At 52.2% G+C, this 26,160-nt stretch overlaps 2 protein-coding genes across 3 annotated transcripts in view; one reads left to right on the top strand and one right to left on the bottom strand.

Annotated features, from left to right (window-relative positions):
* The first annotated feature begins 763 nt into the window (after positions 1-763).
* On the top strand, positions 764-3,472 carry ZNF768 (zinc finger protein 768). The gene is made up of 2 exons (XM_022588293.3): positions 764-1,050; positions 1,342-3,472. The coding sequence occupies exons 1-2, from the start codon at positions 963-965 to the stop codon at positions 2,937-2,939; spliced, it is 1,686 nt and encodes a 561-aa protein (XP_022444001.2). The 5' UTR covers positions 764-962; the 3' UTR covers positions 2,940-3,472.
* Positions 3,473-8,549: 5,077 nt separating this feature from the next.
* ITGAL (integrin subunit alpha L) overlaps positions 8,550-26,160 on the bottom strand; it is a 41,231-nt gene continuing 23,620 nt past the window's right edge. The window contains exons 18-31 of one of the 2 annotated variants that reach the window (XM_022588294.3): positions 25,877-25,966; positions 23,496-23,549; positions 23,330-23,400; positions 22,861-23,002; positions 20,859-20,969; positions 20,372-20,451; positions 20,170-20,256; positions 18,669-18,744; positions 13,715-13,828; positions 13,418-13,474; positions 13,228-13,326; positions 12,723-12,818; positions 11,595-11,705; positions 8,550-9,597 (exon numbers count right to left, since the gene is read on the bottom strand). In XM_022588294.3, coding sequence (XP_022444002.2) covers positions 9,424-9,597; positions 11,595-11,705; positions 12,723-12,818; positions 13,228-13,326; positions 13,418-13,474; positions 13,715-13,828; positions 18,669-18,744; positions 20,170-20,256; positions 20,372-20,451; positions 20,859-20,969; positions 22,861-23,002; positions 23,330-23,400; positions 23,496-23,549; positions 25,877-25,966 — 1,362 coding nt within the window. In that variant the 3' untranslated portion in view covers positions 8,550-9,423. Of the gene's footprint in view, positions 9,598-11,594; positions 11,706-12,169; positions 12,529-12,722; positions 12,819-13,227; positions 13,327-13,417; positions 13,475-13,714; positions 13,829-18,668; positions 18,745-20,169; positions 20,257-20,371; positions 20,452-20,858; positions 20,970-22,860; positions 23,003-23,329; positions 23,401-23,495; positions 23,550-25,876; positions 25,967-26,160 lie in introns of those variants that run through there. The other variant, XR_016387781.1, reaches the window with a different exon arrangement.

Genomic DNA, 26,160 nt, shown 5'->3' on the forward strand with positions numbered 1-26,160 from the left:
CTCTGGAAACTGGAGGCAGGCCTGTTTCCTTGGCAACGATCCTAGCCCTCCCTGAAGGGGGAAGGGTGAGATTAGGAGAAACAGCGAGCGGAGGGGGCCAGGAGGACTGGGGGTGGGCGCGCCGGTGTGGGGGAGTGGAGTTCGAGGTGGGGGGTTCCAGACTCAGGAGCCTCGATGAGCCTAAGGGGCGGGGTGGGGTCCCGAGGCGCGGCCAGAGCTGACCCCAAGGCCCGGGAGGGGAGGGGAGCTAGACACCGCCCCCGCTGGCACCGGGAAGCGTCGCTCCTTCTCGCTGACCTTGGTCTCGCTTGTTGCCTCGCCCTTGGCCACAGGCACTGACGGACGCAGGGCCGGGAGGCGGACACATAGGCCCCCGGGAGGACAGGACCTAGGACATAGGCATACAAACTGCCCCAGCTTCTCCCGCCGGCTCCAGGGCGCCCAGTCCTCCCCTACCTCGACGCCGGGGCCATCCAGCCCAGGGTTAATGCCAACGAGTTTCCACCTCCAGTCGCTCCTAGAGAGGCCGCGGCGCTAGCCAGCGGGGGAAACTGGCCGCGGACGGACACTTCCTGTGCGGAGGGAGGGGGACGGCCAGCCGCAGCCCACCCGGGGGCTGGGAGGCCAGACGTCGGGGTCCCGGGCGGGGAGCGGTATCCGGGGGCGGCAAGGGGAGTCGTGAAGTCTCTCATCTCCGAGGTCACGACGTGTGGGGGCCTGTGAGGACCCCAGGGCAAGCCGAGACCTTGTGGGTGGGGGCGGGGCCGCGGATAGGGGAGGGGCCCAGCGGGCCGGAGAGGCCCAGGGTCAAGACGTCCGGCCTCAGGGGCCGGGGCTGGACAGCCGGGTCCCCTGGGTGGCGCTAAGCGGGCGGGCGGCGAGGGCCCGGGTCTCGGGGCACTCAGACCGGGTCGCAGGATCGTCCGCCATCGCCACTGCCGCCGCACTGGGAGCCGGCGGGGATGGAACGGGAGGCGTCGCCGTGGGGCCTCGAGCCCCGGGATGTGCAAAGTCCTGACGAAATGGGGAGCCCCGAAGGGTCTCTCAAAGGTGAGGGAGGGAGCGCCCCTCCGAGGAGCGTGACTGGGAGCGGGAGAGGGGGTTGTAGTGGGTGGGAGGGGAAGAGAGCCGGGGGCTTAGACACCTGGGACTTGGAGGGGGCGGGGGCGGGGACCCGGTGTCCTGGGTTTGCTGAGGGGGAGGTGGGAATTTCAGCACTTGCCCGAGGGCCAGCGACCATGCTTGAGGAGGAGGGAAAGGTTTGTGGCAACTAATGGTGGGACCCAGTGACCTTCCAGGCCCCACACAATCTGGGTTTTCTGTAATTCTCTGATCCTGCAGGCAACATGAGTGAGAATGAGGAAGAGGAAATTTCTCAGCAAGAAGGCACTGGGGACTATGAGGTGGAAGAGATACCTTTTGGGCTTGAACCCCAGAGCCCTGGGTTTGGGCTACAAAGCCCAGAGTTTGAACCCCAAAGCCCCAGGTTTGAGCCTGAGAGTCCAGGTTTTGAGTCCCGAAGCCCTGGTTTTGTACCCCCAAGCCCTGAGTTTGCACCCAGAAGCCCTGAATCAGATTCACAGAGCCCTGAGTTTGAACCCCGAAGCCCTAGGTACGAGCCCCAAAGCCCTGGGTATGAACCCAAGAGCCCTGGATATGAACCCCGGAGCCCTGGGTATGAACCCCGGAGCCCTGGATATGAATCTCAGAGCTCCAGGTATGAATCCCAGAGCCCGGGGTATGAAACGCAGAACCCTGGATTTGAACCCCAGAATCCTGAGTTCAAAACCCAGAGCCCTGAATTTGAAGCTCAAAGTTCCAAATTCCAGGAAGATGCAGAGATTCTTCTGAATCCTGAGGAAAAGAATCCCTTGAGCATCCCCTTGGGAGTCCACCCTTTGGACTCTTTCACCCAGGGGTTTGGGGAGCAGCCCACTGGGGGCCTGCCCCTAGGGCCCCCTTTTGAGATGCCTACAGGGGCCCTGCTGGCTACGCCCCAGTTTGAGATGCTCCAGAATCCCCTGGGCCTGACGGGGACCCTTCGTGGTCCAGGCCGACGGGGTGGCCGGGCCAGGGGTGGGCAGGGCCCGAGGCCTAACATCTGCGGCATCTGTGGGAAGAGTTTTGGGCGGGGCTCCACCCTGATCCAGCACCAGCGCATCCACACAGGTGAAAAACCCTATAAATGTGAGGTCTGTAGCAAGGCCTTCTCCCAGAGCTCTGACCTCATCAAACACCAGCGCACGCACACGGGCGAGCGGCCCTACAAGTGTCCCCGTTGCGGCAAGGCCTTCGCTGACAGCTCTTACCTGCTTCGCCACCAGCGCACGCACTCTGGTCAGAAGCCCTACAAGTGCCCACACTGCGGCAAGGCCTTCGGCGACAGCTCCTACCTCCTGCGGCACCAGCGCACCCACAGCCATGAGCGGCCCTACAGCTGCCCCGAGTGTGGCAAGTGCTACAGCCAGAACTCATCCCTGCGTAGTCACCAGAGGGTGCACACCGGGCAGAGGCCCTTCAGTTGTGGCATCTGTGGCAAGAGCTTCTCCCAGCGCTCGGCACTTATCCCCCACGCCCGCAGCCATGCCCGCGAGAAGCCCTTCAAGTGCCCTGAGTGCGGCAAGCGCTTTGGCCAGAGCTCGGTGCTGGCCATCCACGCCCGTACCCACCTGCCGGGTCGCACCTACAGCTGCCCCGACTGCGGCAAGACCTTCAATCGCTCCTCCACGCTGATTCAGCACCAGCGCTCCCACACGGGCGAGCGGCCCTACAGGTGCGCCGTGTGTGGCAAGGGCTTCTGCCGCTCCTCCACGCTGCTGCAGCATCACCGGGTCCACAGCGGGGAGCGGCCCTACAAGTGCGATGACTGTGGAAAGGCCTTCTCTCAGAGCTCCGACCTCATCCGCCACCAGCGGACCCACGCGGCCGGCCGGCGCTGACCTGGGGCCCCGTCGGGGTGGGGAGGTGGTGGGCAGAAGAGAAGGGGACAGGGAGCTAGAGAAACCTTGAGAGAGAATAGGGGAAACGCTGGAGGAGGGAGGAGTCGAGGGTTCTAGGAGGAGAGGGGGCCGGGATGGAGGAAGCGACATGACACGGAGACTTATGGGAAATGGGCTATGAAGAGGGGTTGGAGGGAGGCCAAGCTGGCAGCCGGAGGCCCTGGGAGAGATCCAGAAAGAGGTCAGCAGAGAGCTGGCCTCAGCAGCAGCATGCCCCTTGGTGCAAGCCTGGCTTGGCAAAGTGCTAGGTGGGGGTGGGGGGAGGGGGGTTGGGTTACTTAATTAGAGTGGGTAGCTTAGATTGGTAGCTACTGAGACCCTCGTTGAGTCAGGAAGGGGTGAGGGTAGGCGGGGCGGGGAGTGGGGCCCCGAAGCTTGGCCTGGCTTCTGAGTGCAAACCCCAGCCTCCCTTGTCTTCCTCAGGCTTTGGAGCCCCTGAATTTGAGTTCAATAAAAACCTTTATGTGGTAAAAGAGACTTGTCCTTAAAAATGTGTGCACGGATAGTGCCCCGGGCAGTGGGAGGTACTAGGTCATCACTACAGCCAGTGAAGCTGTAAGTCCTTGTCTGGGAAGTGCTTTTATATTAAGTGTTTCACTTGAATCTTATAAACTGAGGCTCAGGAGACATGACTTGCCCATATCTGTGCAAGTTCACGTCCTGTGCTTTGAATGCTGCACAAACACAAAGGGGGTCCAGTGCAGGTGTGAGAAAACCCTCAGCCTTGTGGAGGTCCCTATTCCCAAACACGGAGGGTCTGTTCTTGGGCCAGAAAACAGACCCTGATTCTCATATCCAGACCTAGTGCCTGCGTTCCAGCTCTCTCAGGCTCCCAGCAGCCAGCTGGGCTGTCCCCTCCCCGCTGCCAGCTGGAACCTCTAGCCACCCCTCTGTGCACACTGTGACCGGAATTACAGGGGTTGTCTGCAGTTCCAACCCCACCCATAGGGGGAGCATACTGGACCCAGTACGAAGGTTGGACAACTTCAGCCTTTAAGACCCACTAGGCTGGTCCTTTTTAGGACCATGTTGTTACCACCCCATCTCTATCCTACTTTCACATCTGAGCCTCAGCCTCCTAACACTTGGCTCCTCAGGAAATGATGGGGAGTTGGTGCCATCAGTGAGTCTGGGGGAATTCTGGAGTGTGCCCTGTCGTGAACTTAGCTAAGGAGGACAGGCCACACCTCAGGGAATTACTCAGCTGCAGGGCACATCTTGAGATGAACACCTGCTAAGTTCCCTATGAAGGAGACGTTCAGACCATGTCTGCCTGGCTCCACCTGCCCCCAGCAGCTCAGCCTCACAGGCGAGTGGGGAGTCATCGCTCCACAAGGCCTCTTGGGCCTCAGGATCCTGACATCACCCTCGGCCCCGCGCCCATCCTCAGGCCTTATAACTTGTCAAGGGCAAATAACCTCACTAAGCACATTTCAATCCAGCCTCTCATGATCTACCAACTCCGGAAAGGTGCCCTAGAGATCATGTAGTTCAGTACGGTTTGGTGTGTTTAGTGGTTTTCAAAGATTAAATTTTGGATGTAGAACATTACTTTTCAAGGGAAATCTCACAGTCTTTTAAAGACCTTTGTAAACGTTATGCACATTTTTGTACAGCCACCCTACCACACATAATTTCAAATATTAAAAAACCCCAACTCCCGCATTTAATATAGTTCATATATATAACTGTATATGTTGAACAGAACTGCATTTGACTACCTGACATATTACATTTGTAGACATTTACTACAACATTTATTTCAATTATACAATTTAATCTCATTTTGTTTTTTTGTTTTTTAAAATTTATTTATTTATTTTTGGCTGCGTTGGGTCTTCACTGCTGTGTGTGGGCTTTTTTAGTTGCAGCGAGCAGGGGCTAGTCTTCCTTGCAGTGCGTGGGCTTCTCATTGAGGTGGCTTCTCTTGTTGCGAAGCACAGGTTCTAGGTGCGTGGGCTTCAGTAGTTGTGGCTTTTGGGCTCTAGATCACAGACTCAGTAGTTGTGGTGCATGGGCTTAGTTGCTCCGAGGCATGTGAGATCTTCCCGGACCAGGGCTCGAACCCGTGTCCCCTGCATTAGCAGGTGGATTCTTAACCACTGGACCACCAGGGACGCCCTAATCTCCTTATTTTGGAGTTGAAATTTTCTTCGGCTCCCAACTGTAGGCACTTGAAAGCTAGAAGGACCTGGGTACAGTGCCTGTGGTGCTTAATTGATAAAGTAGCCCTGGTATTTGGGGTTCTTTTGGCCACACCATGTGGCTTGCAGGATCTTGGTTCCCTGACCAGGGACTGAACCCACGTTCTCAGCAGCGAAAGCACAGAGTCCTAACCACTGGACCGCCAGGGAATCCCAGTAGCCTTGGTATTTAATATTGGTTCAAATGAGGGTGGGAACTTAGCTGCTTAGCCTCTACCCCTCTCTTCATGACAGCTCCTGAGGTACCTTCAGGTGCCAGGTGGAGCAGACCAAACCCAGAAAGGACATGTGTGTTCCCCAAGGTCGAGGTGGAAGGGCTAATGGAAGAGCTCCAGCACCAAGTCTCTTGACTTGTGGTCAGCCTGCTGCTTTTACTACACCCTCCTCCTGCACAATAGACCAACCATTTCTGTCTACCACCATTAGCACTTATACGCTAGGAACAGTGCTAAGCAGTTTACACGTGTTATTTAACGCTCAGAGCGACTCTGAGGTATAGACTGCTATTATTCCTGTTTAACAGATGAAGAAATGAATCCCGGAGAGGTTAAGGAAATTGCCCCACATGACACAGCTAGGAAGCAGCAGAGCCTGGTTTCCATCCTAGGGCTGACTGGGTTTTGACCATTTTCCTAACGATACTAAGATGTTATTTACTTTTTTTTTTTTTTTTTTTTTTTTTGCGGTACGCGGCTCACTGCTGTGGCCTCTCCCGTTGTGGAGCACAGGCTCCGGACACGCAGGCCCAGCGGCCATGGCTCACGGACCCAGCCGCTCCATGGCACGTGGGATCCTCCTGGACCGGGGCACGAACCCGCATCCCCTGCATCGGCAGGCGGACTCTCAACCACTGCGTCACCAGGGAAGCCCCTATAGCTTTTTTTTTTGTTGTTATTTACTTTTTTTTCACTCTGTTTTTCCCATAAAGAACTGTTTTCTAGAAGCTGCATGACATGTGATGACATATGTCATCACTCTGATGGCTTGCGTGGAATGTAGGCATGGATGTTCTTATGTTTTAAGTTTTTCTCCGGTTTAATTTCTAATTGGGTAAAACCAATAGATTTAACCCATATACATTTAGGGCCACTGAATCAAACATTTATTGAACAATACCTTTGTGCCAGCCCTGGTGAGGGGTCGGTGTTGGTAATGCACGTGAGGCCTGAGTCCTGCCTTCCAGAATCTCCTAGTCTTGAGAGAGGGGCCCACAGAGTCAGCATCACGTGCTCCGATGAGCCATAAACAAAGTGGTGATGAATTGGGTCCTTTGTCCAGGAACCAAGGGGATGAGAAAAGCTTGGAAGTATCAATACTTTGAAGTAGAAAGATTTTAAAGGATAGAAAACAGGTGGAAACAAGGACCTACTGTATAGCATAGGGAACTATATTTGATATCCTGTAATAAACCATAATGGAGAAGAGTTCAAAAGAAAAGGAAACAGGTGGAGGTGGACAGGCTGGCAAGGGGAACAGCACGTGTGAAGGCACAGAGGCAGGAAGGATGCATAGGTGTTTGAAGACAGTGCTCTTTTTTTTTTTCTTCTTTTTTTTTCCTTTTTTGGCTGCACAGCACGGCATGCAGGATCTTAGTTCCCCGACCAGGATCGAACCCGTGCCCCCTGCAGTGGAAGCGTGGAGTCCTAACCACTGCACTGTCAGGGAACTACCACAAAGACAGTACTCTTGAGCGAGTTGGAAGAGAGATTCCTTGGCGTGATGACAGCAGGTCTGTTCCTGAAATGAACCTCCCAGATTTTCTGTGTTTTGTTGCCAGCCTTGATGAAAATATTCACTTTTTCCTCGTGTCACAGAAGCTCGCTTCCTCAGAGAGACTTTCCCGCCCACCTATGTAAAAGGGCCCTCTCCATCACCCCCTACCCCTTGTCCCTCTTCACTTTCTTTACGGCCCTATCCTACCTGGAATCACATTTCTACTTTTTCGCTCTGTTTTCCCACTGAAGTGAAGCTTCCCGAGGCCAGGGACTTGTCTGTCATGTTCACAAGCAGGCCCTCAGACTCAGCACAGGGCCTGACACAGAGTGCTCGAGAAATCCTGCAGGAATGAATAACTTATGCTTCATGAGGCTTACAGATCACTTCATGTACTTTTAGCAGTTCAGTGATACTCCTGATGGTCAAAACATTTTTTTCCCCTCTCTAGGAAAATAAGCCTCACTTCTTCCTTCCTGATGTCTTGCTTTGGAGACAGCCCCATTGTTCCTTGGAGGCTGGACCAGAAGGGGGTGATGAGGTTGGAGAGGCCGGTAGGCTTTGAAAGCCTGTGTGCCCAGCTCAGGAATGTCTACTTACTCCGCTGTAGGCAGAAGGGAGCCATCAAAGGTCACTGCTTGGGGGACCAAATGTTGCTTCTCACCTCCCACTGCTGGACAGGAGCTGACCTTAGAGTTACTCAATATTCCCCCGGTGTCCTACTGACCACAAGAGGGCAGCAGTGACTAGTCCCCTCTGTTCCTTCTAAGGCAGGGGTGGGGGAGTGGGGGGAGGCGGTTTCAGGGTCAAGGCCCAACAACCATTTCTTTAAAAAAAGGGGGAGGGCATAAATCGACTATACCTCAATTAAAAAAAAATTAAAGCGGGGGTATCAGAGAAGGTCTATTCTCACAGCTTAATAAATTGTCAATGCCTCCCTAACCTTTCCTCATTTTCTGTGTCTCTCTCGCTGCTTCCTTTGAATGAACTGACAACGTCCTGCACATGTCAGTTTCTGAGGGTCATCACGGCAAATAGAAAAAGGAGAAGGAGAAGGAGAAGGGAGAAAGGAAAGAAAAAAAGATTTGACTGTTTTGGTCCCACTTAGTGGGAGGGTTGAGAAGGAAATGTTCTTTTTTTTTTGGCCACGCCAGGTGGCTTGTGGGATCCTAGTTCCCTGCTCAGGGATCGAACCCGGCTCCTTGGCAGTGAAAACTCCAAGTTCTGACCACTGGAATTCTCATTTAATTCCAGGAAATTTTCATTTAATTGAGCCAGGCTGGAATGTTGCACCAGCACAAAAACATCACAAAATTGGGCAGAATTTTTAATTTATTTGGTAAATATGTACAGGTGCTGTGCTTGGCACTGGGAGCCAGGTAAACGGACATAGTTTCCATCCTTGATGGTGGGGGCCACAGTGGGATGTGATGGAGTACGGGGTGGGGCTGTGGAGGGAGGGGGCAGGCGCCTGGGGCAGACTGAGCCTTGTCGGATGGGGTTGCCATGGGGCCCATACAAGCTTTTTTCTCTATCTTCCCACAGGCACCCTCACAATTCAGTGAAATTGTCTGGTTCTGTGATACCACCAGGGGTCCCAAGGTGAACAAGAAAGGTATGATCCTTACCCCGCTGGAGTCCACTGTTTAATTTAAGTAAATCACTAAACAATTAACGAATATGATCAGTGCTATGCAGGACAAGTGCGGGCTAGTGTAAGCGTGTATAATATGGGAACCAAACTGAGTTGGGGTTGGGGGGTTGCCCTGCGGAAGTTATGTGTGAACTGAGATCTGAAGGCTGAGAGAGGGTTAGGCAGGAAAAGGAGGCAGGAGGAATGTTCCAGGAAGTGAGAAGAGTCTGGGTGAAGGAAGGAGCTGGGCAGGTGAAAAGGCTGGTTAACTGGCGCTTAGAAAGGGAGGCGAGCTGTCTCGAGAAGAGGCTGGGAAGGGAACAGCCCAGTTTTGCAGACGTTGGAAGGCCTATTAAGGAACCTGACTGTTAGCCAAAGGGCAAGGGGTTTCCAGGAGCAATGTAGTGGCACAGATGAGATTTGCTCTCTGGTAGGAGAATTGAAAGCTGACTGCATTCCAGGCAGGAGAGGATGCAACGCAAGGTTCTGGGGGCTTGAGGCCTCTGCGGACATCCAAGTGCAGGTGGGTATGAGGGCCTGGAGTGTCGCTAGGTCCTGAGATGACTGTTTCTCCAAAATTTAGATCAGATGTTCTCTTCCAGGGAAGGAAACTCACAGGGGCTGGTGGGAGCCAGGACCACATGATAATTACAAGGCCTCACCTCTGTGGCCTTCCTGGCCCATCCCTCAAAGGATCCTCACCATAAGCCTGCAAAGGAGGCAGGCAGGAATGGGCCCATGTTCAAGATAGGGAAAGTGAGGCTCACGGAGGGGCAGTGACTTGCCCAATGACACATGGTGAAATTCAGGTAGAGGCAGGCTGGCACCAGGCATCCCGAGTCCAGTCCTGGGCCTTCTGCACCCAGCCTGCACCTCAGTCCCTGCCACCTCCATCCTGGGCCTCCTTCTCGTGGAGGGGCTCCAGGCAGCCCGGGTCCGTGGCTTCTTCCCCAGGCGCCGGCTGCCCAGCGTCTTCTCCAGTGGTTTCATCTGAAGCATCTACGGTCGCCTCCATCCTCTCCTTCAGGTTCCGTTTGAAGAAACCAACCTGTAGGAAGACAAGACTTGAGTAAACAAAGAGTCCACAGAGCCCTTTGGACCCTTCGGCCCCTGCAAAACATGAAAGTACCATTTATAGGGATAAGTCACACATGCCACAGACAGGTGGCATCTGCTCTGGGGATGGGGCGAGGGGCGATGCCACGCCTGCTTCTTGGCAATATGTTAAAAAGCTGTACGTTTAATTGTTCATTCCTGAGGCTCATCAAAATGTCACGTACCATTATTGCGGGTGGGTGATTTGACAATATCTAGTAATACTAACAGCAAGAGCCTGCACTTATATAGGGCTTATTAGTAGGGGCCATACACTCTCTGGTAAAAGCTCAAAAGATATATATTCTTTGGCTCAGTAATACCAGCTCTAGGAATTGATTCTAAAAAACATCTGGACACGTGTGCAAAGATGTTGGTAACAAGAGGCTTTTGGGACTTCCCTGGTGGCACAGTGGTTAAGAATCCACCTGTCAATGCAGGGGACATGGGTTCGAGCCCTGGTCCGGGAAGATCCCACATGCTGCAGAGCAACTAAACCCGTGCGCCACAACTACTGAGCCCGCGTGCCACAACTACTGAAGCCCGTGTGCCTAGAGCCCGTGGTCCACAACAAGAGAAGCCACCGCAATGAGAAGCCCGTGCACCGCAACGAAGAGTAGCCCCCGCTCGCCGCAACTAGAGAAAGCCTGCGCGCAGCAACGAAGACACAACGCAGCCAAAAAAAACCTAAATAAATAATAATAATAAAAAAAAGGCGCCTTTTGGCACACAGTTTGAAAAAAAGGTCAATTCCAAACAATCTAAACATTTGTCAATAAGGATCTTGTTAAATAAAAGGTGAGGCATCCAGACAGTAGAAAACCACCCGGGTTAAAAAGCAAGAAGCAGGGACTTCCCTGGTGGTGCAGTGGTTAAGAATCTGTCTGCCAATGCAGGGGACATGGGTTTGAGCCCTGGTCCAGGAAGATCCCACATGCCGTGGAGCAACTAAGCCCGTGCGCCACAACTACTGAGGCTGTGCGCCTAGAGCCCGTGCTCTGCAACAAGAGAAGCCACTGCAATGAGAAGCACGCGCACCGCAACAGAGTAACCCCAGCTCGCCGCAACTAGAGAAAGCCCATGCGCAGCAATGAAGACCCAACGCAGCCAAGAAAATAAATAAGTTTTTAAAAAAAATTATAAAAACAAAACTAAAGAGCAAGAGGCAAATCTGTTTGTGCTCAGACAGAAAGACATCAAGATATAATATCCAGGGGGGAGTACAAGCTCCCAAGCAGTATATACAGTAATGTTTTGTATACATCCACACATCCACTGGCTTTTCTCTCTCTCTCATGCTCACACATTCACATATACGTTAACAATAAAATTAGAATATGGAGGAATATAAACAAAATGGTTGTTAATGACAACCCTCTGGGGTTGCAATAGGGAGAAACTTTGATTTTCTATGTTTTCTTTTCTGGAATATTTGAGTTTTTCATGTGGAACAGCTGCCCTCCAGCACTCTTTATCTGGCTAACTTCTACTCATCCTTCAAATCCCAACTCAAAGGCCACCTCTCTTGAGAGGCCTTTCTGGACTCCCCCCAACCTCAGTTAGGTCCCTGTATCATAGGCCCAGAGCACATAGTATAGCCCCCATCATGTTTATGTCTGTGTCCCCCACGGACTGTGAGCATCTCAAAGCCATGGACCATGTGTGTGTTCTGTGCCCCTGTATCCCAGTGCCTGGCCCTCAATATGTGGGACAGTCCTTCTCCTTCCTCTCCCTGGGTACCCAGGTCTGGCTCTGCCAGTGCTTGTTGAGGGATGCCGGTAAAGTCTTGCTTGCCCTTTGGGCCTCAGTAGCCTTATCTGTAGAAGGAGGAGTAGGCTGAGGCCCCTTCTGGCTTTAAAGCCCCCTCATCTTGGTGTTCTGCTCCCTGACTCCTGCCAATTCCACTCTCCCCAGCCTGGCTGGGTGCCCATTCCTCGCAGAAGCTCCTACCTTGTACAGAGCTAAGAAGATCAGTAGCAGCAACAAGAGTCCCCCGATACTGCTCAGCACGTAGAGATAGACCATTTCCTTCTCATATACAACGTCGACCTTCATGATGACCTGTGGGGAGAGGAGAGGTGGGGAGTGCAGGGAAGAAGCCGTTCCCACCCCTGACGTTTCTTGTGAATCTGGCCTCAATCCCTAGGTCTCCGCATTTCCCATCTGGACTGTGTCACGCACGACATGGGGCTTGGGCCAGACCCCCTCTCCAGTACACCTTGCATTGCAGCCACCAGAATGAACAGGCAAATATGCACCACGGCCCCCTTAAACCCTTAAGAGTCTTCCCTTAGCCCCGGGATGAAATGCCAGAACCCCAGCTCAGCACGCAGTGCCTTTCAGAATCTGGCTTCTGCTTACTTTTTCAGCTGCCCCTTCCCTTCTCCTGCTCTGAGCTTCCTGCTCTTAAACCCATCTCGCCCACACTCTCAACGCCAGGCTCTGCACGTGCTGGGCCCCTCCCATCACGCCCTGCGTGTGGGGTGGGGGCGCCTTGGCTGAGTTGCCATCAAACCCATCTTGACCTTGTGGTCTGCTTGTGCCAAGGCTGATGGCTCTGGCTGTGGGGAGGTTCTTTTTTTTTAATTTTTTTAAATTAATTTATTTTTGGCTGCACTGTGTCTTCGTGGCTGTACACGGGCTTTCTCTAGTTGCAACCAGCGGGGGCTACTCTTCGTTGCGGTGCGCGGGCTTCTCATTGCGGTAGCTTCTCTTGTTGCGGAGCACGGGCTCTAGGTGCACGGGCTTCAGTAGTTGTGGTACGCGGGCTTCAGTAGTTGTGGCTCGCGGGCTCTAGAGCGCAGGCTCAGTAGTCGTGGCGCACGGGCTTAGTTGCTCCGCGGCATGTGGGATCTTCCCGGACCAGGGCTCGAACCCGTGTGCCCTGCATTGGCAGGCGGATTCTTAACCACTGTGCCGCCAGGGAAGCCCTGTGGGGAGGTTCTTACAGCACTAAAGCCCAAACCTCCTCTGTGGCTGCCCACACTCCCAGCTCCAGCTCTCCTAGCTCTGCCCTGGGTTCCTCCCGTTCCTTTGCTGCCCACTGTTCCCGGGTCTTCTGAGGAGGTAGAGAGATACCTGGGCCAGGGAGGCATTGCTGCCATAGAGGTGAAAGTGCTTGCTGCTGTTGAAGGAGATGGAGAGGGAGCTGCAGAGGCTGAACATGGAGGAGGCCTGTGGGAGGGAGGGGCGGGGGTGGGGCATCAGGCCAGAGGGAACAAGGACCCAGACCCCACTGACTTCTGCCCCCCAGTGCAACTCAAGGGGCAGAGGCAGAGGAAAATGGGTCCTAGTGGGTGCGCCATCTCTACCCCATTCTCTCCTGGAGCGTTCTAACGTGCCGTTTGCCATTGTTGGGAGGACATTTTTCCTATAAAGAACACCTAGGAATTATCTGTAGGCCCCTGAAAACAGTCCTGCAAATTTTAAACAAATCGTGGTCCTCTTTCATCTGCAACTGTGTAAACATTGGGGCTATTTCCTCAAGACAGAACAAAAAATGCAAGGAGGCTCTCTGGGGGGGAAGCCCACCCCCCACCCCTCGAGGCCCCCCCAGAACCACTTGGAGTCTGTTGCCAGCTACCTTGATCTCCCCCACCAGCTCCACCGTCCCGATCACTTGGACGAGGATCTCCTGCCTGAAGACCACTGGGCAGCGGAACTCGGCTCCAAGTGAGCAAGGCTGCGGGAAGGAAAGCGGGGGGTCAGGGAGGTCTCCTCCCACCTGCCCTCTGGCCAGCCCCCACCCCAGTTTCTGAGGTCACGGCCCACACCTCAGCCACATCAGATGGACTCTCCAGTTCCTCACGGTGGCAGGTGACAGGAGGCTCCTGGGAAGGATGAGGCGAGGTCTTCAGTTAGTCCAGAGCTGAGAGGGGACGCCCGCCCCTTGAGGCCAGACCTGCATTCTTCCCCACTCTCAGATACCACCTTGCATCCCAGTTCTTCCCCACTGGCCCCTGGCAGATTCTATCATGCTCACTCCTGTCCCCACACATCTCCCCCCACCCCCACATCATGAACTCACCCCCAGAGACCTGCGCGCCCTTCCCTCTGTGGCCCACACTCACCACCTGCACGCTCCACTTGTGCATGATGGGCCCCTCACCGTGAGGCCGTGGCACCCTAACCAAGGCCTCCAGGGCGGGCACATTGTGGTCATAGACAGAAGGCGGGATCCTCACCTGGTACAGAGGACAAGGGGCTGCAGAGCCCTGAATGCCACCCCAGATCCCATCCTGCTTGGCTGGGACCCAAGGGCCCGCTCTTCATTAGGCAGTGGGCAGTGGTCAACCATAACCTTACAGCATGGGTTCCACGCGCTTCTCTGCTTCCTCCATGTGGCTAACCCTTGCCCATCCTGCAAGGTACTGCTCAAACATCATCCCTGAAGGTTTGGCTGACTCTCCCACAGCATCCTCGTTCCCCAGCAAGATGGCAAAGCGTCTGCCTGTGTGCGTTTATCCCCCCTAGACTGTGAGCTGTGAGAGGGCAGGAGCTGTGGCTCATTTCACCTGCAATTCCCTACGGCCTTGACACATTACCCAGCACATAACCAGCCTCGCAAAAAGTAGTTTTTTGAATGAGTGAAAGAAGGAAGGACATTTAACAAGGATAGATGCAAAAATTATTTGGGAAAAACATTTTGGCAAGTGCACCGAATTTATTTAAGAAACATTTCCTGGGGGTTCCCTGGTAGCTTACTGGTTAGGATTCCAGGCTTTCACTGCTGTGACCTGGGTTCAATCCCTGGTCGGGGAACTGAAATCACACAAGCTGTGCGGCGCAGCCAAGATTTTTTTAAAAAAAGCATTTCCTAAGTGCCTTTTATAAAAAAGATCTGTCTGTGCTAGGGCTGGAAGACCCAGAAATGTAGAAGAAGGTGACACAGGAGTAGCACCAATGAATCACAGGTCAAGCAGGGAAATACATATCCAGTTTGTGGGGTTCTATCATTTATTCATTCAACAAACATTTGTGGACTCTTTAAAAGCATCAGTTAAGTTAAATTTAAATGGCCTAATGTTAAAGGCAGCATTTGAATTTAGCTGTAAAAGGTAGAGAGGGGATTAACAGATAAAGATGGGGGGAGCCAGCGGGAAGAGAAAATGCAGGGAATTAGGATAGCACCAGGTGAGTGTGATGTGGCGGAGGGTAGGGTGCCTGGGAAGGAGAGATAGGAGATAAAACTGGAAAGGAGACTTGGGATGAGGATCTGGTGTCCAGAGGCTGGAGGGCCAGAAGTTAGGGACCAACGACTAAGCAATGGGCAGTCCTGGAAGGCAGCCAAGGGGAAGATGGCTCCAGGGGGTTGCACCCACTGCAGGCATGGAATGGAAAGAAGTTGGGAGCCTGTGCCATAGTCCAGCTGCAAGAAGGTGAGGAACTCAGTCTGAGCAGTAGTGAGGTCAGAAGAGAGAAGAGGATATAGACAACAGGACCTGAGGAGACAGTGGAACCAAGTACAGAGGAAGGAGACGTTCACCCAGACTTGGAAGTTTTGCTTGAGGAAAAGGTGGTGCTTTTAAAGGATTCTAAGCAAACCAAAGGAGATGCTGGCTTACAGGAAGATGATAAATTTGGTTTCGAACATCCTGAGACCAAAGCTTCAAGAGGAGCAGCTGTACTCCCAGTTATATATCCAGGAGAAACAAAACGTATGTCCACACAAAAACCTGTACAGGAATGTTCTAGCAGCATTATTCATAATAGCCCAAAATGGAAATAACCCAAATGTCCACAGACTGAAGAATGGATAAATCAAGTATGGCCTGTCTTACAAAGGAATATTATTTCGCAAAAAAAAAAAAGAATGAAATACTGACCCATGCTACAACATGGATTAGCCTTGAAAATACTATGCTAAGTGAAAGAATCCAGTAACAAAAGACCACATGTTGTATGATTCCTTTTATATGTAATGTCCGGGATAGGCAAATCTATCGAGACAAAAGTAGTGGCTGCCAGGTGCTGGGGGAGGGAGGAAGGGGGTGTGGCTGCAAATAGGTTTCTTTCGGGAGTAATAAAAATGTTCTAAAATTAGATTATGGTGATGGTTGCACAGCTTTGTGAATATACTAAAAGCCATTGAATTGTATACTTTAAATAGGTAAATTGGTATGTGAATTCTACCTCAATAAAGCCATTGAAAGACAACAACAACAACAAAAGATGCTAGGAAGACATCCCAGAGGAGATCAGTGACCAGCTGCAGGCACAGGTGCATTGGAGGAGCAAGAGGACACAATTCCGAGTTGTCATTTGGAAGGGGGACACTTACCCTGGAAGTGAGACACACCTAGTGTAAACAGACACAACAGAACCATCAGTAGCGCAAGCCCAGAGCCCCGAATCTGCTAGGAGGCAATAGCAATGGTGGCAAAGCAGAGGACAGAGGGTTAGAACACGCAGGTGGTAACAATCCCCACTTGATGAACACTTAGCATGCTAGGCCTCGTCTGAGTCTCACTAAATGCATGATCTCATTTAGTTCTTTCAATATTCCTATGTGATGGGCAGTACTATCATCCCCATTTTACAGATGAGAGAACTGAGGCTCAGGGAGATTCACTAATTTGTCTGAAGCTATCAAGTAGTAGAGCTGGCATTTTAACCCAGGCTGTGACTCCAGAGACTGGAACCACTCTGTTCTATCACCTTCCTTGGATGATGGGGAAAACAACAATGCTAAAAACAGCCAATATTGACTGATACCGTTTGTGTCAGCACTGTGCTAAGTTCTTAAACTGCATTTTCTGGGAATTCCCTGGTGGTCCAGTGGTTAGGACTCTGTGCTTTCACTGTCGAGGGTGCGGGTGCATGGCCAAAAAAAAAAAAAAATTAAATTAAATTGCATTTTCTCATTTGTGCCTCCTGACAACCCCATAAGGTAGGTGTTATTATCCCCATTTTACCGAGGCTCAGAGAGGTTAAGTAAGCTGCCTAAGGTCACACAGCTTTAAGTGGCAGAGCTTCAAAAAGATCTCGGGTCTGGCTGAAGCCTATGTTCCTAACCAGCCATGGGAGCAGAAGACCACGAGGAAGGAGATCCGGTGGCCCAGCTGGCCAGCTCTCACTGGGTTTCCATGCTTATTTAGCCCACAGTAAACCTTAGTTATTAGAGCTGACCTCCTTGAGGCAAACAGGGCCTGACTAATGGGACAGCTTCAGGAAGGAGGGACAGGATCACCCATGACCCATGCCGTGTTGGGTTTAGCTAAAACGGAGACCATTAGGGCCTTTAGCAAGAGTGGCTACTTGGCAAGCCAGGCAGTAGTGAGACAAATGCATGGCTGAAGATACTGGAGGCATCTAGCCCTGGTGACTATTCAGAGGCGGAGAGAGAGAGAGAGAGCGCGCGTGCTCAAGGGGTTGAGCTGGTTCCAGGCAGAGTGAGGCAAGAATGTAGGTTTCCAAGTAGCTGGGAAGGCCAGGGCTGCAGCACGACACCCACGTCACCCCTGTGGCGACCTCCACGTCCCCAGGCACTGCGCCAAGCACTCTAGAGGAAGCAGGTGACCCATTTAAACCTCACGACCACCTGTGAAGTTCTTATCCCAAACCTCACTTGTCACAGTGGGGAACTGTGGCATGGACAGGTGAATCCTTGGCCCAAGGTCATACAGAGCGCAGGCGACAGAGTTGGGGTTTGTCGGACTCTTTCCGCTCTTCTGGTGGTAAAAGGACTGGCCTGGTCGACCCAGTAGGGAGCCCAGAGCCATCCCAGTGAAAGACACTGGAAGCCAACTCCACTGGTCACTCAGAACGTTCTATTTCAATGCAAATGGGCATCTGACCTTCCCAAAGGCCCCTCCTCTCCTGACATCGAGGTGTCAAGGTGAGATGGCTCCCACCTTTGTTCCGAAGGGGATTGAACTGCCCCGGGTCCTTCCCCGCTAGCTACTGCCCAGTCAGGCCCTGACTTCATTGCGGCCTTGGGGAAGATGGCGCCTCTTTGGGGCCTCAGTTTCCCCCACGGTAAAATGAAAATGCTCTTGGCTTGTTCAGAGCCTGCTCCTCTCTGAGGTTACCTCAAGAAAGCCCTAGACGCCTCAAGGTTTAGACTCAGGGGGCGGCCTCCCTCTTCTGAGTTCCCATAATGATGACTCTACTACAGCACCGAGCATTGCAGGAGAAATGAGGACCACTAACTTAAACACATGGATTTTGTATACAAGTAAGTGCTTGAATCTGACCTGTTCCCCTTACTAGCTGGGTAACCAGGGCAAGTTACTTGACCTGTCTATGCCTCAGATTTCTCATCTGTAAAATGGGAACGACACTGCCTGTCTTACAATCTCTCACGGTTGGGTGTGAATTACGGGGCTTGCATGTATAAAGGTCCAGGCTCAGAACGTGGGTTTGGTGAGTGGTTGCGGACCTTGTTTTATTTATTGATGCCCTACCACCTAGGAAAGTACCTAAACTGGAATGGTAGCTCATTAAATGTTTGAATAAAAACTAGGTTCTCAGGAATGCCCTGGCAGTCCAGTGGTTAGGACTTGGCACTTTCACTGCTGGCCCGAGTTCGATCTCTGGTTGGGGAACTAAGATCCCAAAAGCCTCACAGTGCAGCAAAAAAAACCAAACTAGGTTCTCTCCGGAAAACATGAATCTGATTCCGTACCTAACTGAGAACGCAATTAGGAGATCAAATGTCTATATAATTGAATCCTAAAATAAATGGGAACTTTCTACTTCAAAAAACAAAAACACCCCACGACACTGTAAATCAACTATACTTCAATAAAATAAATTAAAACAACAACAACCCCAAAACTAGGTTCTCTCTCAGAGCCCTTCTGGCTCTCAAGTTCTGTGATTCCAGAAATAAGTTATCCAGAGTTGGAAAGGAGCTGGTGAGTATGCGCCACTGGGAGCATTTCAGAGAAAGGATCACAGAACGGGGTGGAGGACTGGGCCCGCTGAGGATGGGACTGAGCCTAGTTGGTCTCTGCATCCTTGGTCCTCAGGATGGGGCTGAACGTGAAACCTCTAAGGACCCTTTCACACTGAGGTTCATACCTGGTAGATGTGCTTGACATGGTGGATCTTGGGACCCTTGGGGGTGAAACTGATATAGAGTGTGGAGTTTTCCTGGCTGTGGAGAGAGAGGAGCAGCTGAAGAAGCCAGAGAAGACAGCAACCCAGTCACCCAGGGGGCCCCGGGCCAGGGGAAGCCTCGGAGTTGCCAGCCACTGTGCTAGAGACGGCGCAGGCACGATCTCATGTCATCCTGACACTGCTCTGCTCTTGCCCTTTGGAAACTAGGGCTCACTGAAGGGGTCAGTCTTGCCCAAAGTCCTGCAGTGGGGGACAAGGACTGGAACACAAGTGGATGGCTTTTGGAGCTGTGTTCTCCCCAGTAGCTGCCACCTCGCCGGAGCCTCCACTGCCCTTGGGCCCCACAGCTCATCTCCTCGAGAAGGGCACAAACGTCTGGTTCTCCCACCCCATCCGTCTAATGACCTTCCTGATATCACTCTCTGATCCTGCCACGCTCCTCCTCCGAATCCATCAATGGCTCCCTGCTGTCCCCAAGGGTCATGTCCAAAGCTCCCCCACATCCAGACCTGCCCGCTTCCGAGTCTGCCTGCCCACTGCTCCCCACAGATACCCAACATCCTCTGGGCCTGCCCACCCCCTGCTCCCCGGATCTGCCCCACTGTTTGCCGCCCCCATGCCTTTCCCTTTGCTAGTCTCTCTGATGAGAATGGCTGCCTTTCTTCCTAGCCCTTATCTGAACCTCCTCATCCTCCAGACCCCAGTTCAAGCCCCTATTCTGCATGACTCCTTTCAAGTCTCCTCCAACTCACATCATCTTTCCTGGCTCTAATTTCATATCACACCTCAGACAATATTGTGTTTGGCATTTATGTTCAAAAGCAATGGGGACCCCGGCTCAGACATGGTCCCGCCCTTATCTCACTGAGCCGACTTGAAAATGCCACTTCCCTTTTCTGGCTTCATCCTCTTTTCTGTAAATGAGAAAACCCAACTAGTGATCCCTATGGGTCCTTCCTGCCACGGCATTCTAAGACACTCACTCTGTGTGTCTGGGTTCTCCAACCTGACCATAAACTCTCTGTGGGCAAGAGTCACTGTGAAAACTTTTCTATCTCTTCCAGCACTCTTGGCCCCAGGGAAGAGGGAATCTAGCACGGCTGGAAATGTTCAAGAGCTTGGCTGGAGTTTGGAGTGAGACAGACTTAAGTTCAGATCCTGGTGTCAGTACTTCCTAGCTGTACTACTCTGGGCAGATTCCTCCCTTCTCTGAGCCTTGTTGTCCATCAGTAAATCAGAGAGAGGCAAGGTGCCTCGCGAGGTGTCGAAAGCTCCAGGGGAAGCCCTCAGCTGCGCAGTGCAGCTGGAGCAGAAGCTCACAGCAGGTCAGCATTCAGTCACATTTTCTTCCGCCAGTAAGTATCGACCTGACTCAGAGATCGATAGCCCCGGGAGGAAGGCTGGGGCCCTGGGTGGGGAGGCTGAGGTGGGAGGAGAGGGGGGACGGCCGCTCAGGACTCACTCCTTGGTGAGGATGTTGATGGGGTACATGACTGGGATGCTGGTGGTGGCCGAGTTGTCCTTCAGGAGGCCTGAGTCCTCATTGTTGCTGCAGGGGGCAAGGTAGAGGGCGGTGTTAGGAGACAGTCTGGCCAGGACTGTGTGACAGTCTGAGGCCAGGGTGGGAGGAGATGCTGGCAGGGGCCTGCCTGGGGCCTGCTCACCAGCTCACATTGGCGTGCACCTCAACAAAGTCCCCCCAGGAGCCGTTCAGCAGTGTGTGAAACATCACCTGGATATCAACCTGTCAGGGGAGGAGAGGGGAATGAAGAAGGAAGGCGCCTGGCCCTCAGGGGGCCACCTTAGCCCCTCACAGCCCCCATGCCCCCACTGCCATAGTCACAGTGACAGCTTATCTCAAGCCCTGGGCTGGGTGTTTTATCCCCATTGTAGAGATGAGGATACTGAGGTTCTGAGTGGTTAAGTCATGTGTGTAAGGTCACAAAATGAATGACCTAATCCTGGGTTTCTCTTGATTTCAAAGTCCAGGCTCTCAAACACGACACAGGACACCTCTGCACACATTCTCTTGGGGTAGGGATAAGCCCTGCCTTTCCAATCACCTTCACCTTCCCCAGAGCCAGGAGCTCCCTCCCCTCCTGAGCTTACAGCCCCTTGGCTGCTTGACTCCTGGGAGCTGGAAGCACTCACCAAGCTGCCTGCTTTGAAGATGGGAGAGCTCACGTTGCAAGAGAGGGCCCTGCTCTGAAGCTTGGTCTCCTCGGGAAGCTCCTCGCAGCTCACAGGTATCTGGCTGTGGGGCTGGGGATGAGAAGAGAGAGAAAGAGCGTTTTAGTGGGTGAGGCTAAGGGTTCCCCAGAGGCCACCAACCCTCAGGCCCCCTCCCCCCCGGCCAGGGCACATTTGCAGAAAGGTGGGGCCGAAGAGTCAGGGGTACGGCCAGGGGTTCAGTACAAAGATGTTCACTGCAATCCTGTTTATCACAGGGAAAAACTGGAAGTGATCAAACAATCCAAAGAGGTGGGAATGGTTCAGTGAATCGTGGTACAATCACAGGAGAGAGTGAAAATGCTGCTACAGCCACACATTCAGCAACCATTTACAAAATGAACTTGATCCTGGGCTAAAGAGGACAAAACCCTTCATCTTCATCACTGTCTGGAAGCCACAGATTTCAGTTCAGATTGGGAAGAAAATCAGATAAGGAAATAGAGGCTCAGAGCAGTCGAGAGACTTCCCCCCAGTCTCACAACTGGGTAACCTGGCAGGGATCTGGTAGGAACTTGAATACAGGTCTGTTTGACCCCAGATCTCAAGTTCTCAATCACTCTACTAGATACCCCTTAAGAAAGCATTTAATGTTGCTGTATAAGAATAATTCAAGGATCCATCAACAGATGAACGGATAAGCAAAATGTGGTATATCCATGTGATGGAATATTAGCCTTAAAAAGGAATGAAATTCATACCTGCTATCACAGGGATGAACCTCAAAAACATAACGCTAAGGTGAAGAACATCTTGCTAAGTGATGTAAGACAGACACAAAAAGACAAATATTGTATGGCTCAACATTTCTGTTTTAAATTTCAAAATTCAAAATTTTTTTAAAAACATGGAGGAGGGGCTTCCCTGGTGGCGCAGTGGTTGAGAGTCCGCCTGCCGATGCAGGGGACACGGGTTCGTGCCCCGGTCCGGGAGGATCCCACATGCCACGGAGCGGCTGGGCCCGTGAGCCATGGCCGCTGGGCCTGCGCGTCCAGAGCCTGTGCTCCGCAACGGGAGAGGCCACAACAGTGAGAGGCCCGCGAACCGCCAAAAAAAAAAAAAAAAACATGGAGGAAAAATAACCATATGGAGAGCAAAATGCCAATTAGTTAAAATATAGAATAAATATACAATGTATCAATAATTTATACCTATGTGTATAGATAAACAGAAGGATAAACACCAAAATATTAAAAGTCATAATTGTGGGTTGTATAAGTACGGGTGTTTGTTTTCTTTAAACTTCTCTGTAATTTCCAAGTTTCTGTGGTGATCATGTATTACTTTTGTAACAATAATTTAAAAAATAAAAGTTGTACTTAAAATAACCCAGCTCAAGAGAGTAAATCCTAGGAGTTCTCATCACACACAAAAATGTTTTTTCTGTTTCTTTAATTTTGTATCCATACGAGATGATGCATATGCACTAAACTTACTGTGATGATCATTTCATGATGTATGTAAGTCAAATCATTATGCTGTACACCTTCCACTTATACAGTGCTGTATGTCAATTATATCTCAATAAAATTAGAAGAAAAAAAAATAAAACAACCCAGGCCATCCCTCAAAGACAAGTTGGTCTTTAGGTCCACCTTTAGGAGGAAGGTAGCTCAGTCTCCCTGAACCTGTGCACACCTTCTTGGCCACCAGGTCCATGAGCCTCTGTCACACTCTCCATTTCATGCGACCCTCTAACGCTGTGATGTCCCCAGCCTCATTTCTTGGTCACGAATCAGAGGCTCACAGAGGATGAACCTTGTATCTCAGCTCACACAGCTCGAGGGTGGCCATCAGGCTGAGAACCCAGAGGTGGTCCGAAGACCTCCACCCACATCTTCAGGCTGTCCTGACCGCCTGGGGCTCCAAGAGGCAGGACAAGCCTGGCACGTGGTCTGCGGGCAGACCCCACCCTCTCGCTCACCTTGAGTGTCTCCACTTTGCGGAAGGAGAGTCCCCGAGGGAAGCTCAGGCTGAGATGGACCCAGTAAGCGTCTTCTCCCGAGTTACTCAGTGTCAGCCCCACAGAGAGGCTGGCGGAGGGGGTCAGACGCAGGACTCTGGATCTGGGGGGAGGATCAGGGCAAAGTTATGGGGGCCAACAAAGGAAGCAGGATCAGAGGTGGGGACTTTCAGAACTGAGGGATCCGGTAGGCCAGAAAAAAGAAATACACAAAAATAAACTCCTATGCACAGGCTTTAAGTTTTGCGATCTCATCTATTCCTGATAGGAGAGCTGCAAGTCACCAGCATTTCTCAGAGGGGGAAACTAAGGCCCAGACAACAAACGGAGTCAGTGGCTGTGGGGCTCTTCCGACCTGAAGTCCTATGTTCTTTTTATACACAGGAGCTGCCTCAGGAAAACATCGAGTGAAATAGGAGGTCTTACAGACCTTGCAGTGGAGGTCAGCCCCAGGTCAGCCTCACACTTCTTGTCCTCTCCGCAGTTCTTCTCAAAAGGGATCTGAAAGGCCAAGAAGAAAGGACCAGGTGGCTCAGATCCCCACACCCAGGAGGACTGGACCTTGGCCTCTCTGTCTGCCCCTCTTCCCCTCTTACCTCCTTGGTCTCCGAGTGTGGTGAGGGCCTCAGGATGGGCTGGATGTCCTTGCCCTGCCGAGCACGGAGGAGGGGGAGACAGGAGAGAATAGTTGAGGCAGCAGAACTGATGGAGGAGAGCTGGAGGGGCTCAGGGCTTGGTGCTCAGCTGGGCTGGCTGTGGTCGGGGCCCTCTCAGGAGCCAACGCCTTCCCGGGGCAGGCCCCAACCTCCCGACTCAGCCCAAGGCTGTCTGTGCCACAGTCCTCTGGTGGCAGTTCCTTGAGGGAGGCTCAGGGTGTCCACTTCCTGTCCTGGCCACGAGATCTGGGCCTTGACCGAGCAGCTCTCCCAGGTTCTCCCAGCCTCTGCTGGGAGCAACACCTGGCCGCGCAGCCTCTAGACTCGCCTGCCTGGGACTAGCTCCTCCTGTGGTTCTCCTCTGTGAACTCCAACTCTCCATCTCTTATCAGATCAAGACCAGTTTTTTCAACATTTCCAGAATTTCTGCTCTGGGCCAGACCCCCCCAGCAGAGATCAAAACAGACACACTGCCCGTCCTCCCAGGCTGGTGGGAGAAACGGCCCGGCATCCTCAAGTGTGAGGATGGGACAGGTACAGGGTATGTTTAGAGGATGTAGAAGGGGATCCTATCCTACGCTTGGAGATCAGGGAAGCTTCCTGAAGGGATGGCATCTCAACTGAAATCCACAGGGTGAGGAGGAGGGAGCCAGGTGAAGAGAATGGAAAGAGACGAAGAAAGAACAGTTTACGTGAAGGCCAAGGCAAGAGAGATTGTGCCCGTGTAAGGAGCAGGAAGATGCTCGGACTGGCGGGAGTGCCGCGTGTCGGGAGGGGCAGGAGAGGGAAGCAGGGTGCAGATTCCCCCCGGCCTTGCAAGCCATATTAGGCAGTTGAGGGTAATGGTGACACAGGACTGTTCTATGGGTGATCAACTCTATGTTCTCGAGAGACTCCAGCCTCCTCCACTTCCAGGCCACGTGCCAAGCAGCCTGCAGACCCTCCCCTAAGGGCGGGGCTCCTGGCAGCTTCTGACTGCTCGCAGCCACCCCAGCATTCCCACGCAGATTTCCCACCACCCACCAGACCACAGCCCGTCCCCAAAGGGGCATCCAGGGCCTCTGTCTTGTTCAGTTGTCCTGCCAGAAGCTAAGCCCACCTCCCCATTTCCCCCGAACTTAAAATCATGCCTCTTCTCTCTCAACCTACCCAAAATCTACTCATTCTGCGAGATCCGGAACCAATGACACTTCCCCCAGGAAGACTTTTTGACAACTGTGACCTCAGGTGTCTCTCTCTTCTTTTAAAATTAGCCTTTAATTTGTTTATTATTATTATTATTTTTGGTCGGGCGACACACCTTGCGGGATCTTAGCTCCCCAAACAGGGATCGAATTCGTGCCCCTTGTAGTGGAAGCTTCGAGTCCTAACCACTGGACCACCAGGGAATTCCCAGGTCTCCTTTTAAGCCTGAGTTGCTGCACCACACAGTTTGACTTTTTTATTTTATTCTTTTAATTAGTGCCGATGGGAGAAACTGCTGGCTGTCCCTATACATCCTGAGTGGGTGGCAGGTTGCGGGGCAGGGCACTCAGCGCAAGCTGCCGAAAACCACAAGAAGGAGCGTGCTTATCAGTCACGGAGCTCCGGCTCGGAAAGCGGCCTCAGAATGCAGAGATGCAGAAACAGTCCCAAAGAAAGACAGACCTGCTTGTGCCAGAAAAAAACAAATCTACATCTTCAGGCTTCCAGGCCCAGGTTCTTTCCATCAGACCCTGCTGCCTTCCGACAGAAGCCAAACCACCAGCTGAGTGTCAAGGATTTCAGAAGAGGAAATTAGGCTTTTGGCACTGGGTAGGGAGCGTGGGATCCAGGAGACTAGGATAGAGAGTGTTTTCCTCTTCTTTTACATAACAAGGGCACCCCAATTAGGCTTTGAGGGAACTACCTGCCCTCAACGGAATACCCTTGGGCGAGAAGGCTAATTAGGATACCCTGTCCTTCCACAGATCAGGGATGGTCCTAGGCTTTCTGATGTTCTCTCCCTGTAATTTGCACCTGTTAGTATTCGCCCAGGTTAGAGGCCTAATGAGGTCTGAAGCTGATACACAGAGGGACGCATGGAAGGGGCCGTGCCCTGGGAAGTCCATCCATTATTTCTTCCTCTTGAGAGCCCCCAGAGCCTCCACCTACCCTGGTCCTCCATCTTCCCAATCCCAGTTTTCCAAATTTCTCTTAAATACAAACTCCCATAGACTCCTTTCTGCTTAAGTAAGCATATTTCATTTCTATTGCTTGAAGCCAATGTAATACAGTCCTGCCAAACTGAATTTCTATTCTCCCTTATTTCCTATCAGTTTCTCCAGCTGATCTCTTCTTACCGCACTTTGGTCCCTCGGTGTCCCTTCTTCCTCCCAGAGAGAGTAATTTAGGGAGACATTGATGGGAGAGATGAGGTCTTGAGTGCACACCTGAGGGCAATAAGAATACACCCTATGTCATGAGTTTAACCTTTACCACACTTCCAGTTAAAGGCACAACTTGTCCATACTTTATAAAGGATGAAATTCCAGTAGCTAGTTGTCTGAGACCTTACCAGGAGTGGAAGTATGTTTACTATACATCAGGTGTTTATAATATGCCCAGCTTGCTTCTCAGTACGAGT

This window comes from Delphinapterus leucas, chromosome 15 (genome assembly GCF_059928025.1).
Source record: "Delphinapterus leucas isolate spDelLeu-1000000601 "Yukka" chromosome 15, BTC_Dleu_Yukka2, whole genome shotgun sequence".
Classification (NCBI taxonomy): Eukaryota; Metazoa; Chordata; class Mammalia; order Artiodactyla; family Monodontidae; genus Delphinapterus; species Delphinapterus leucas.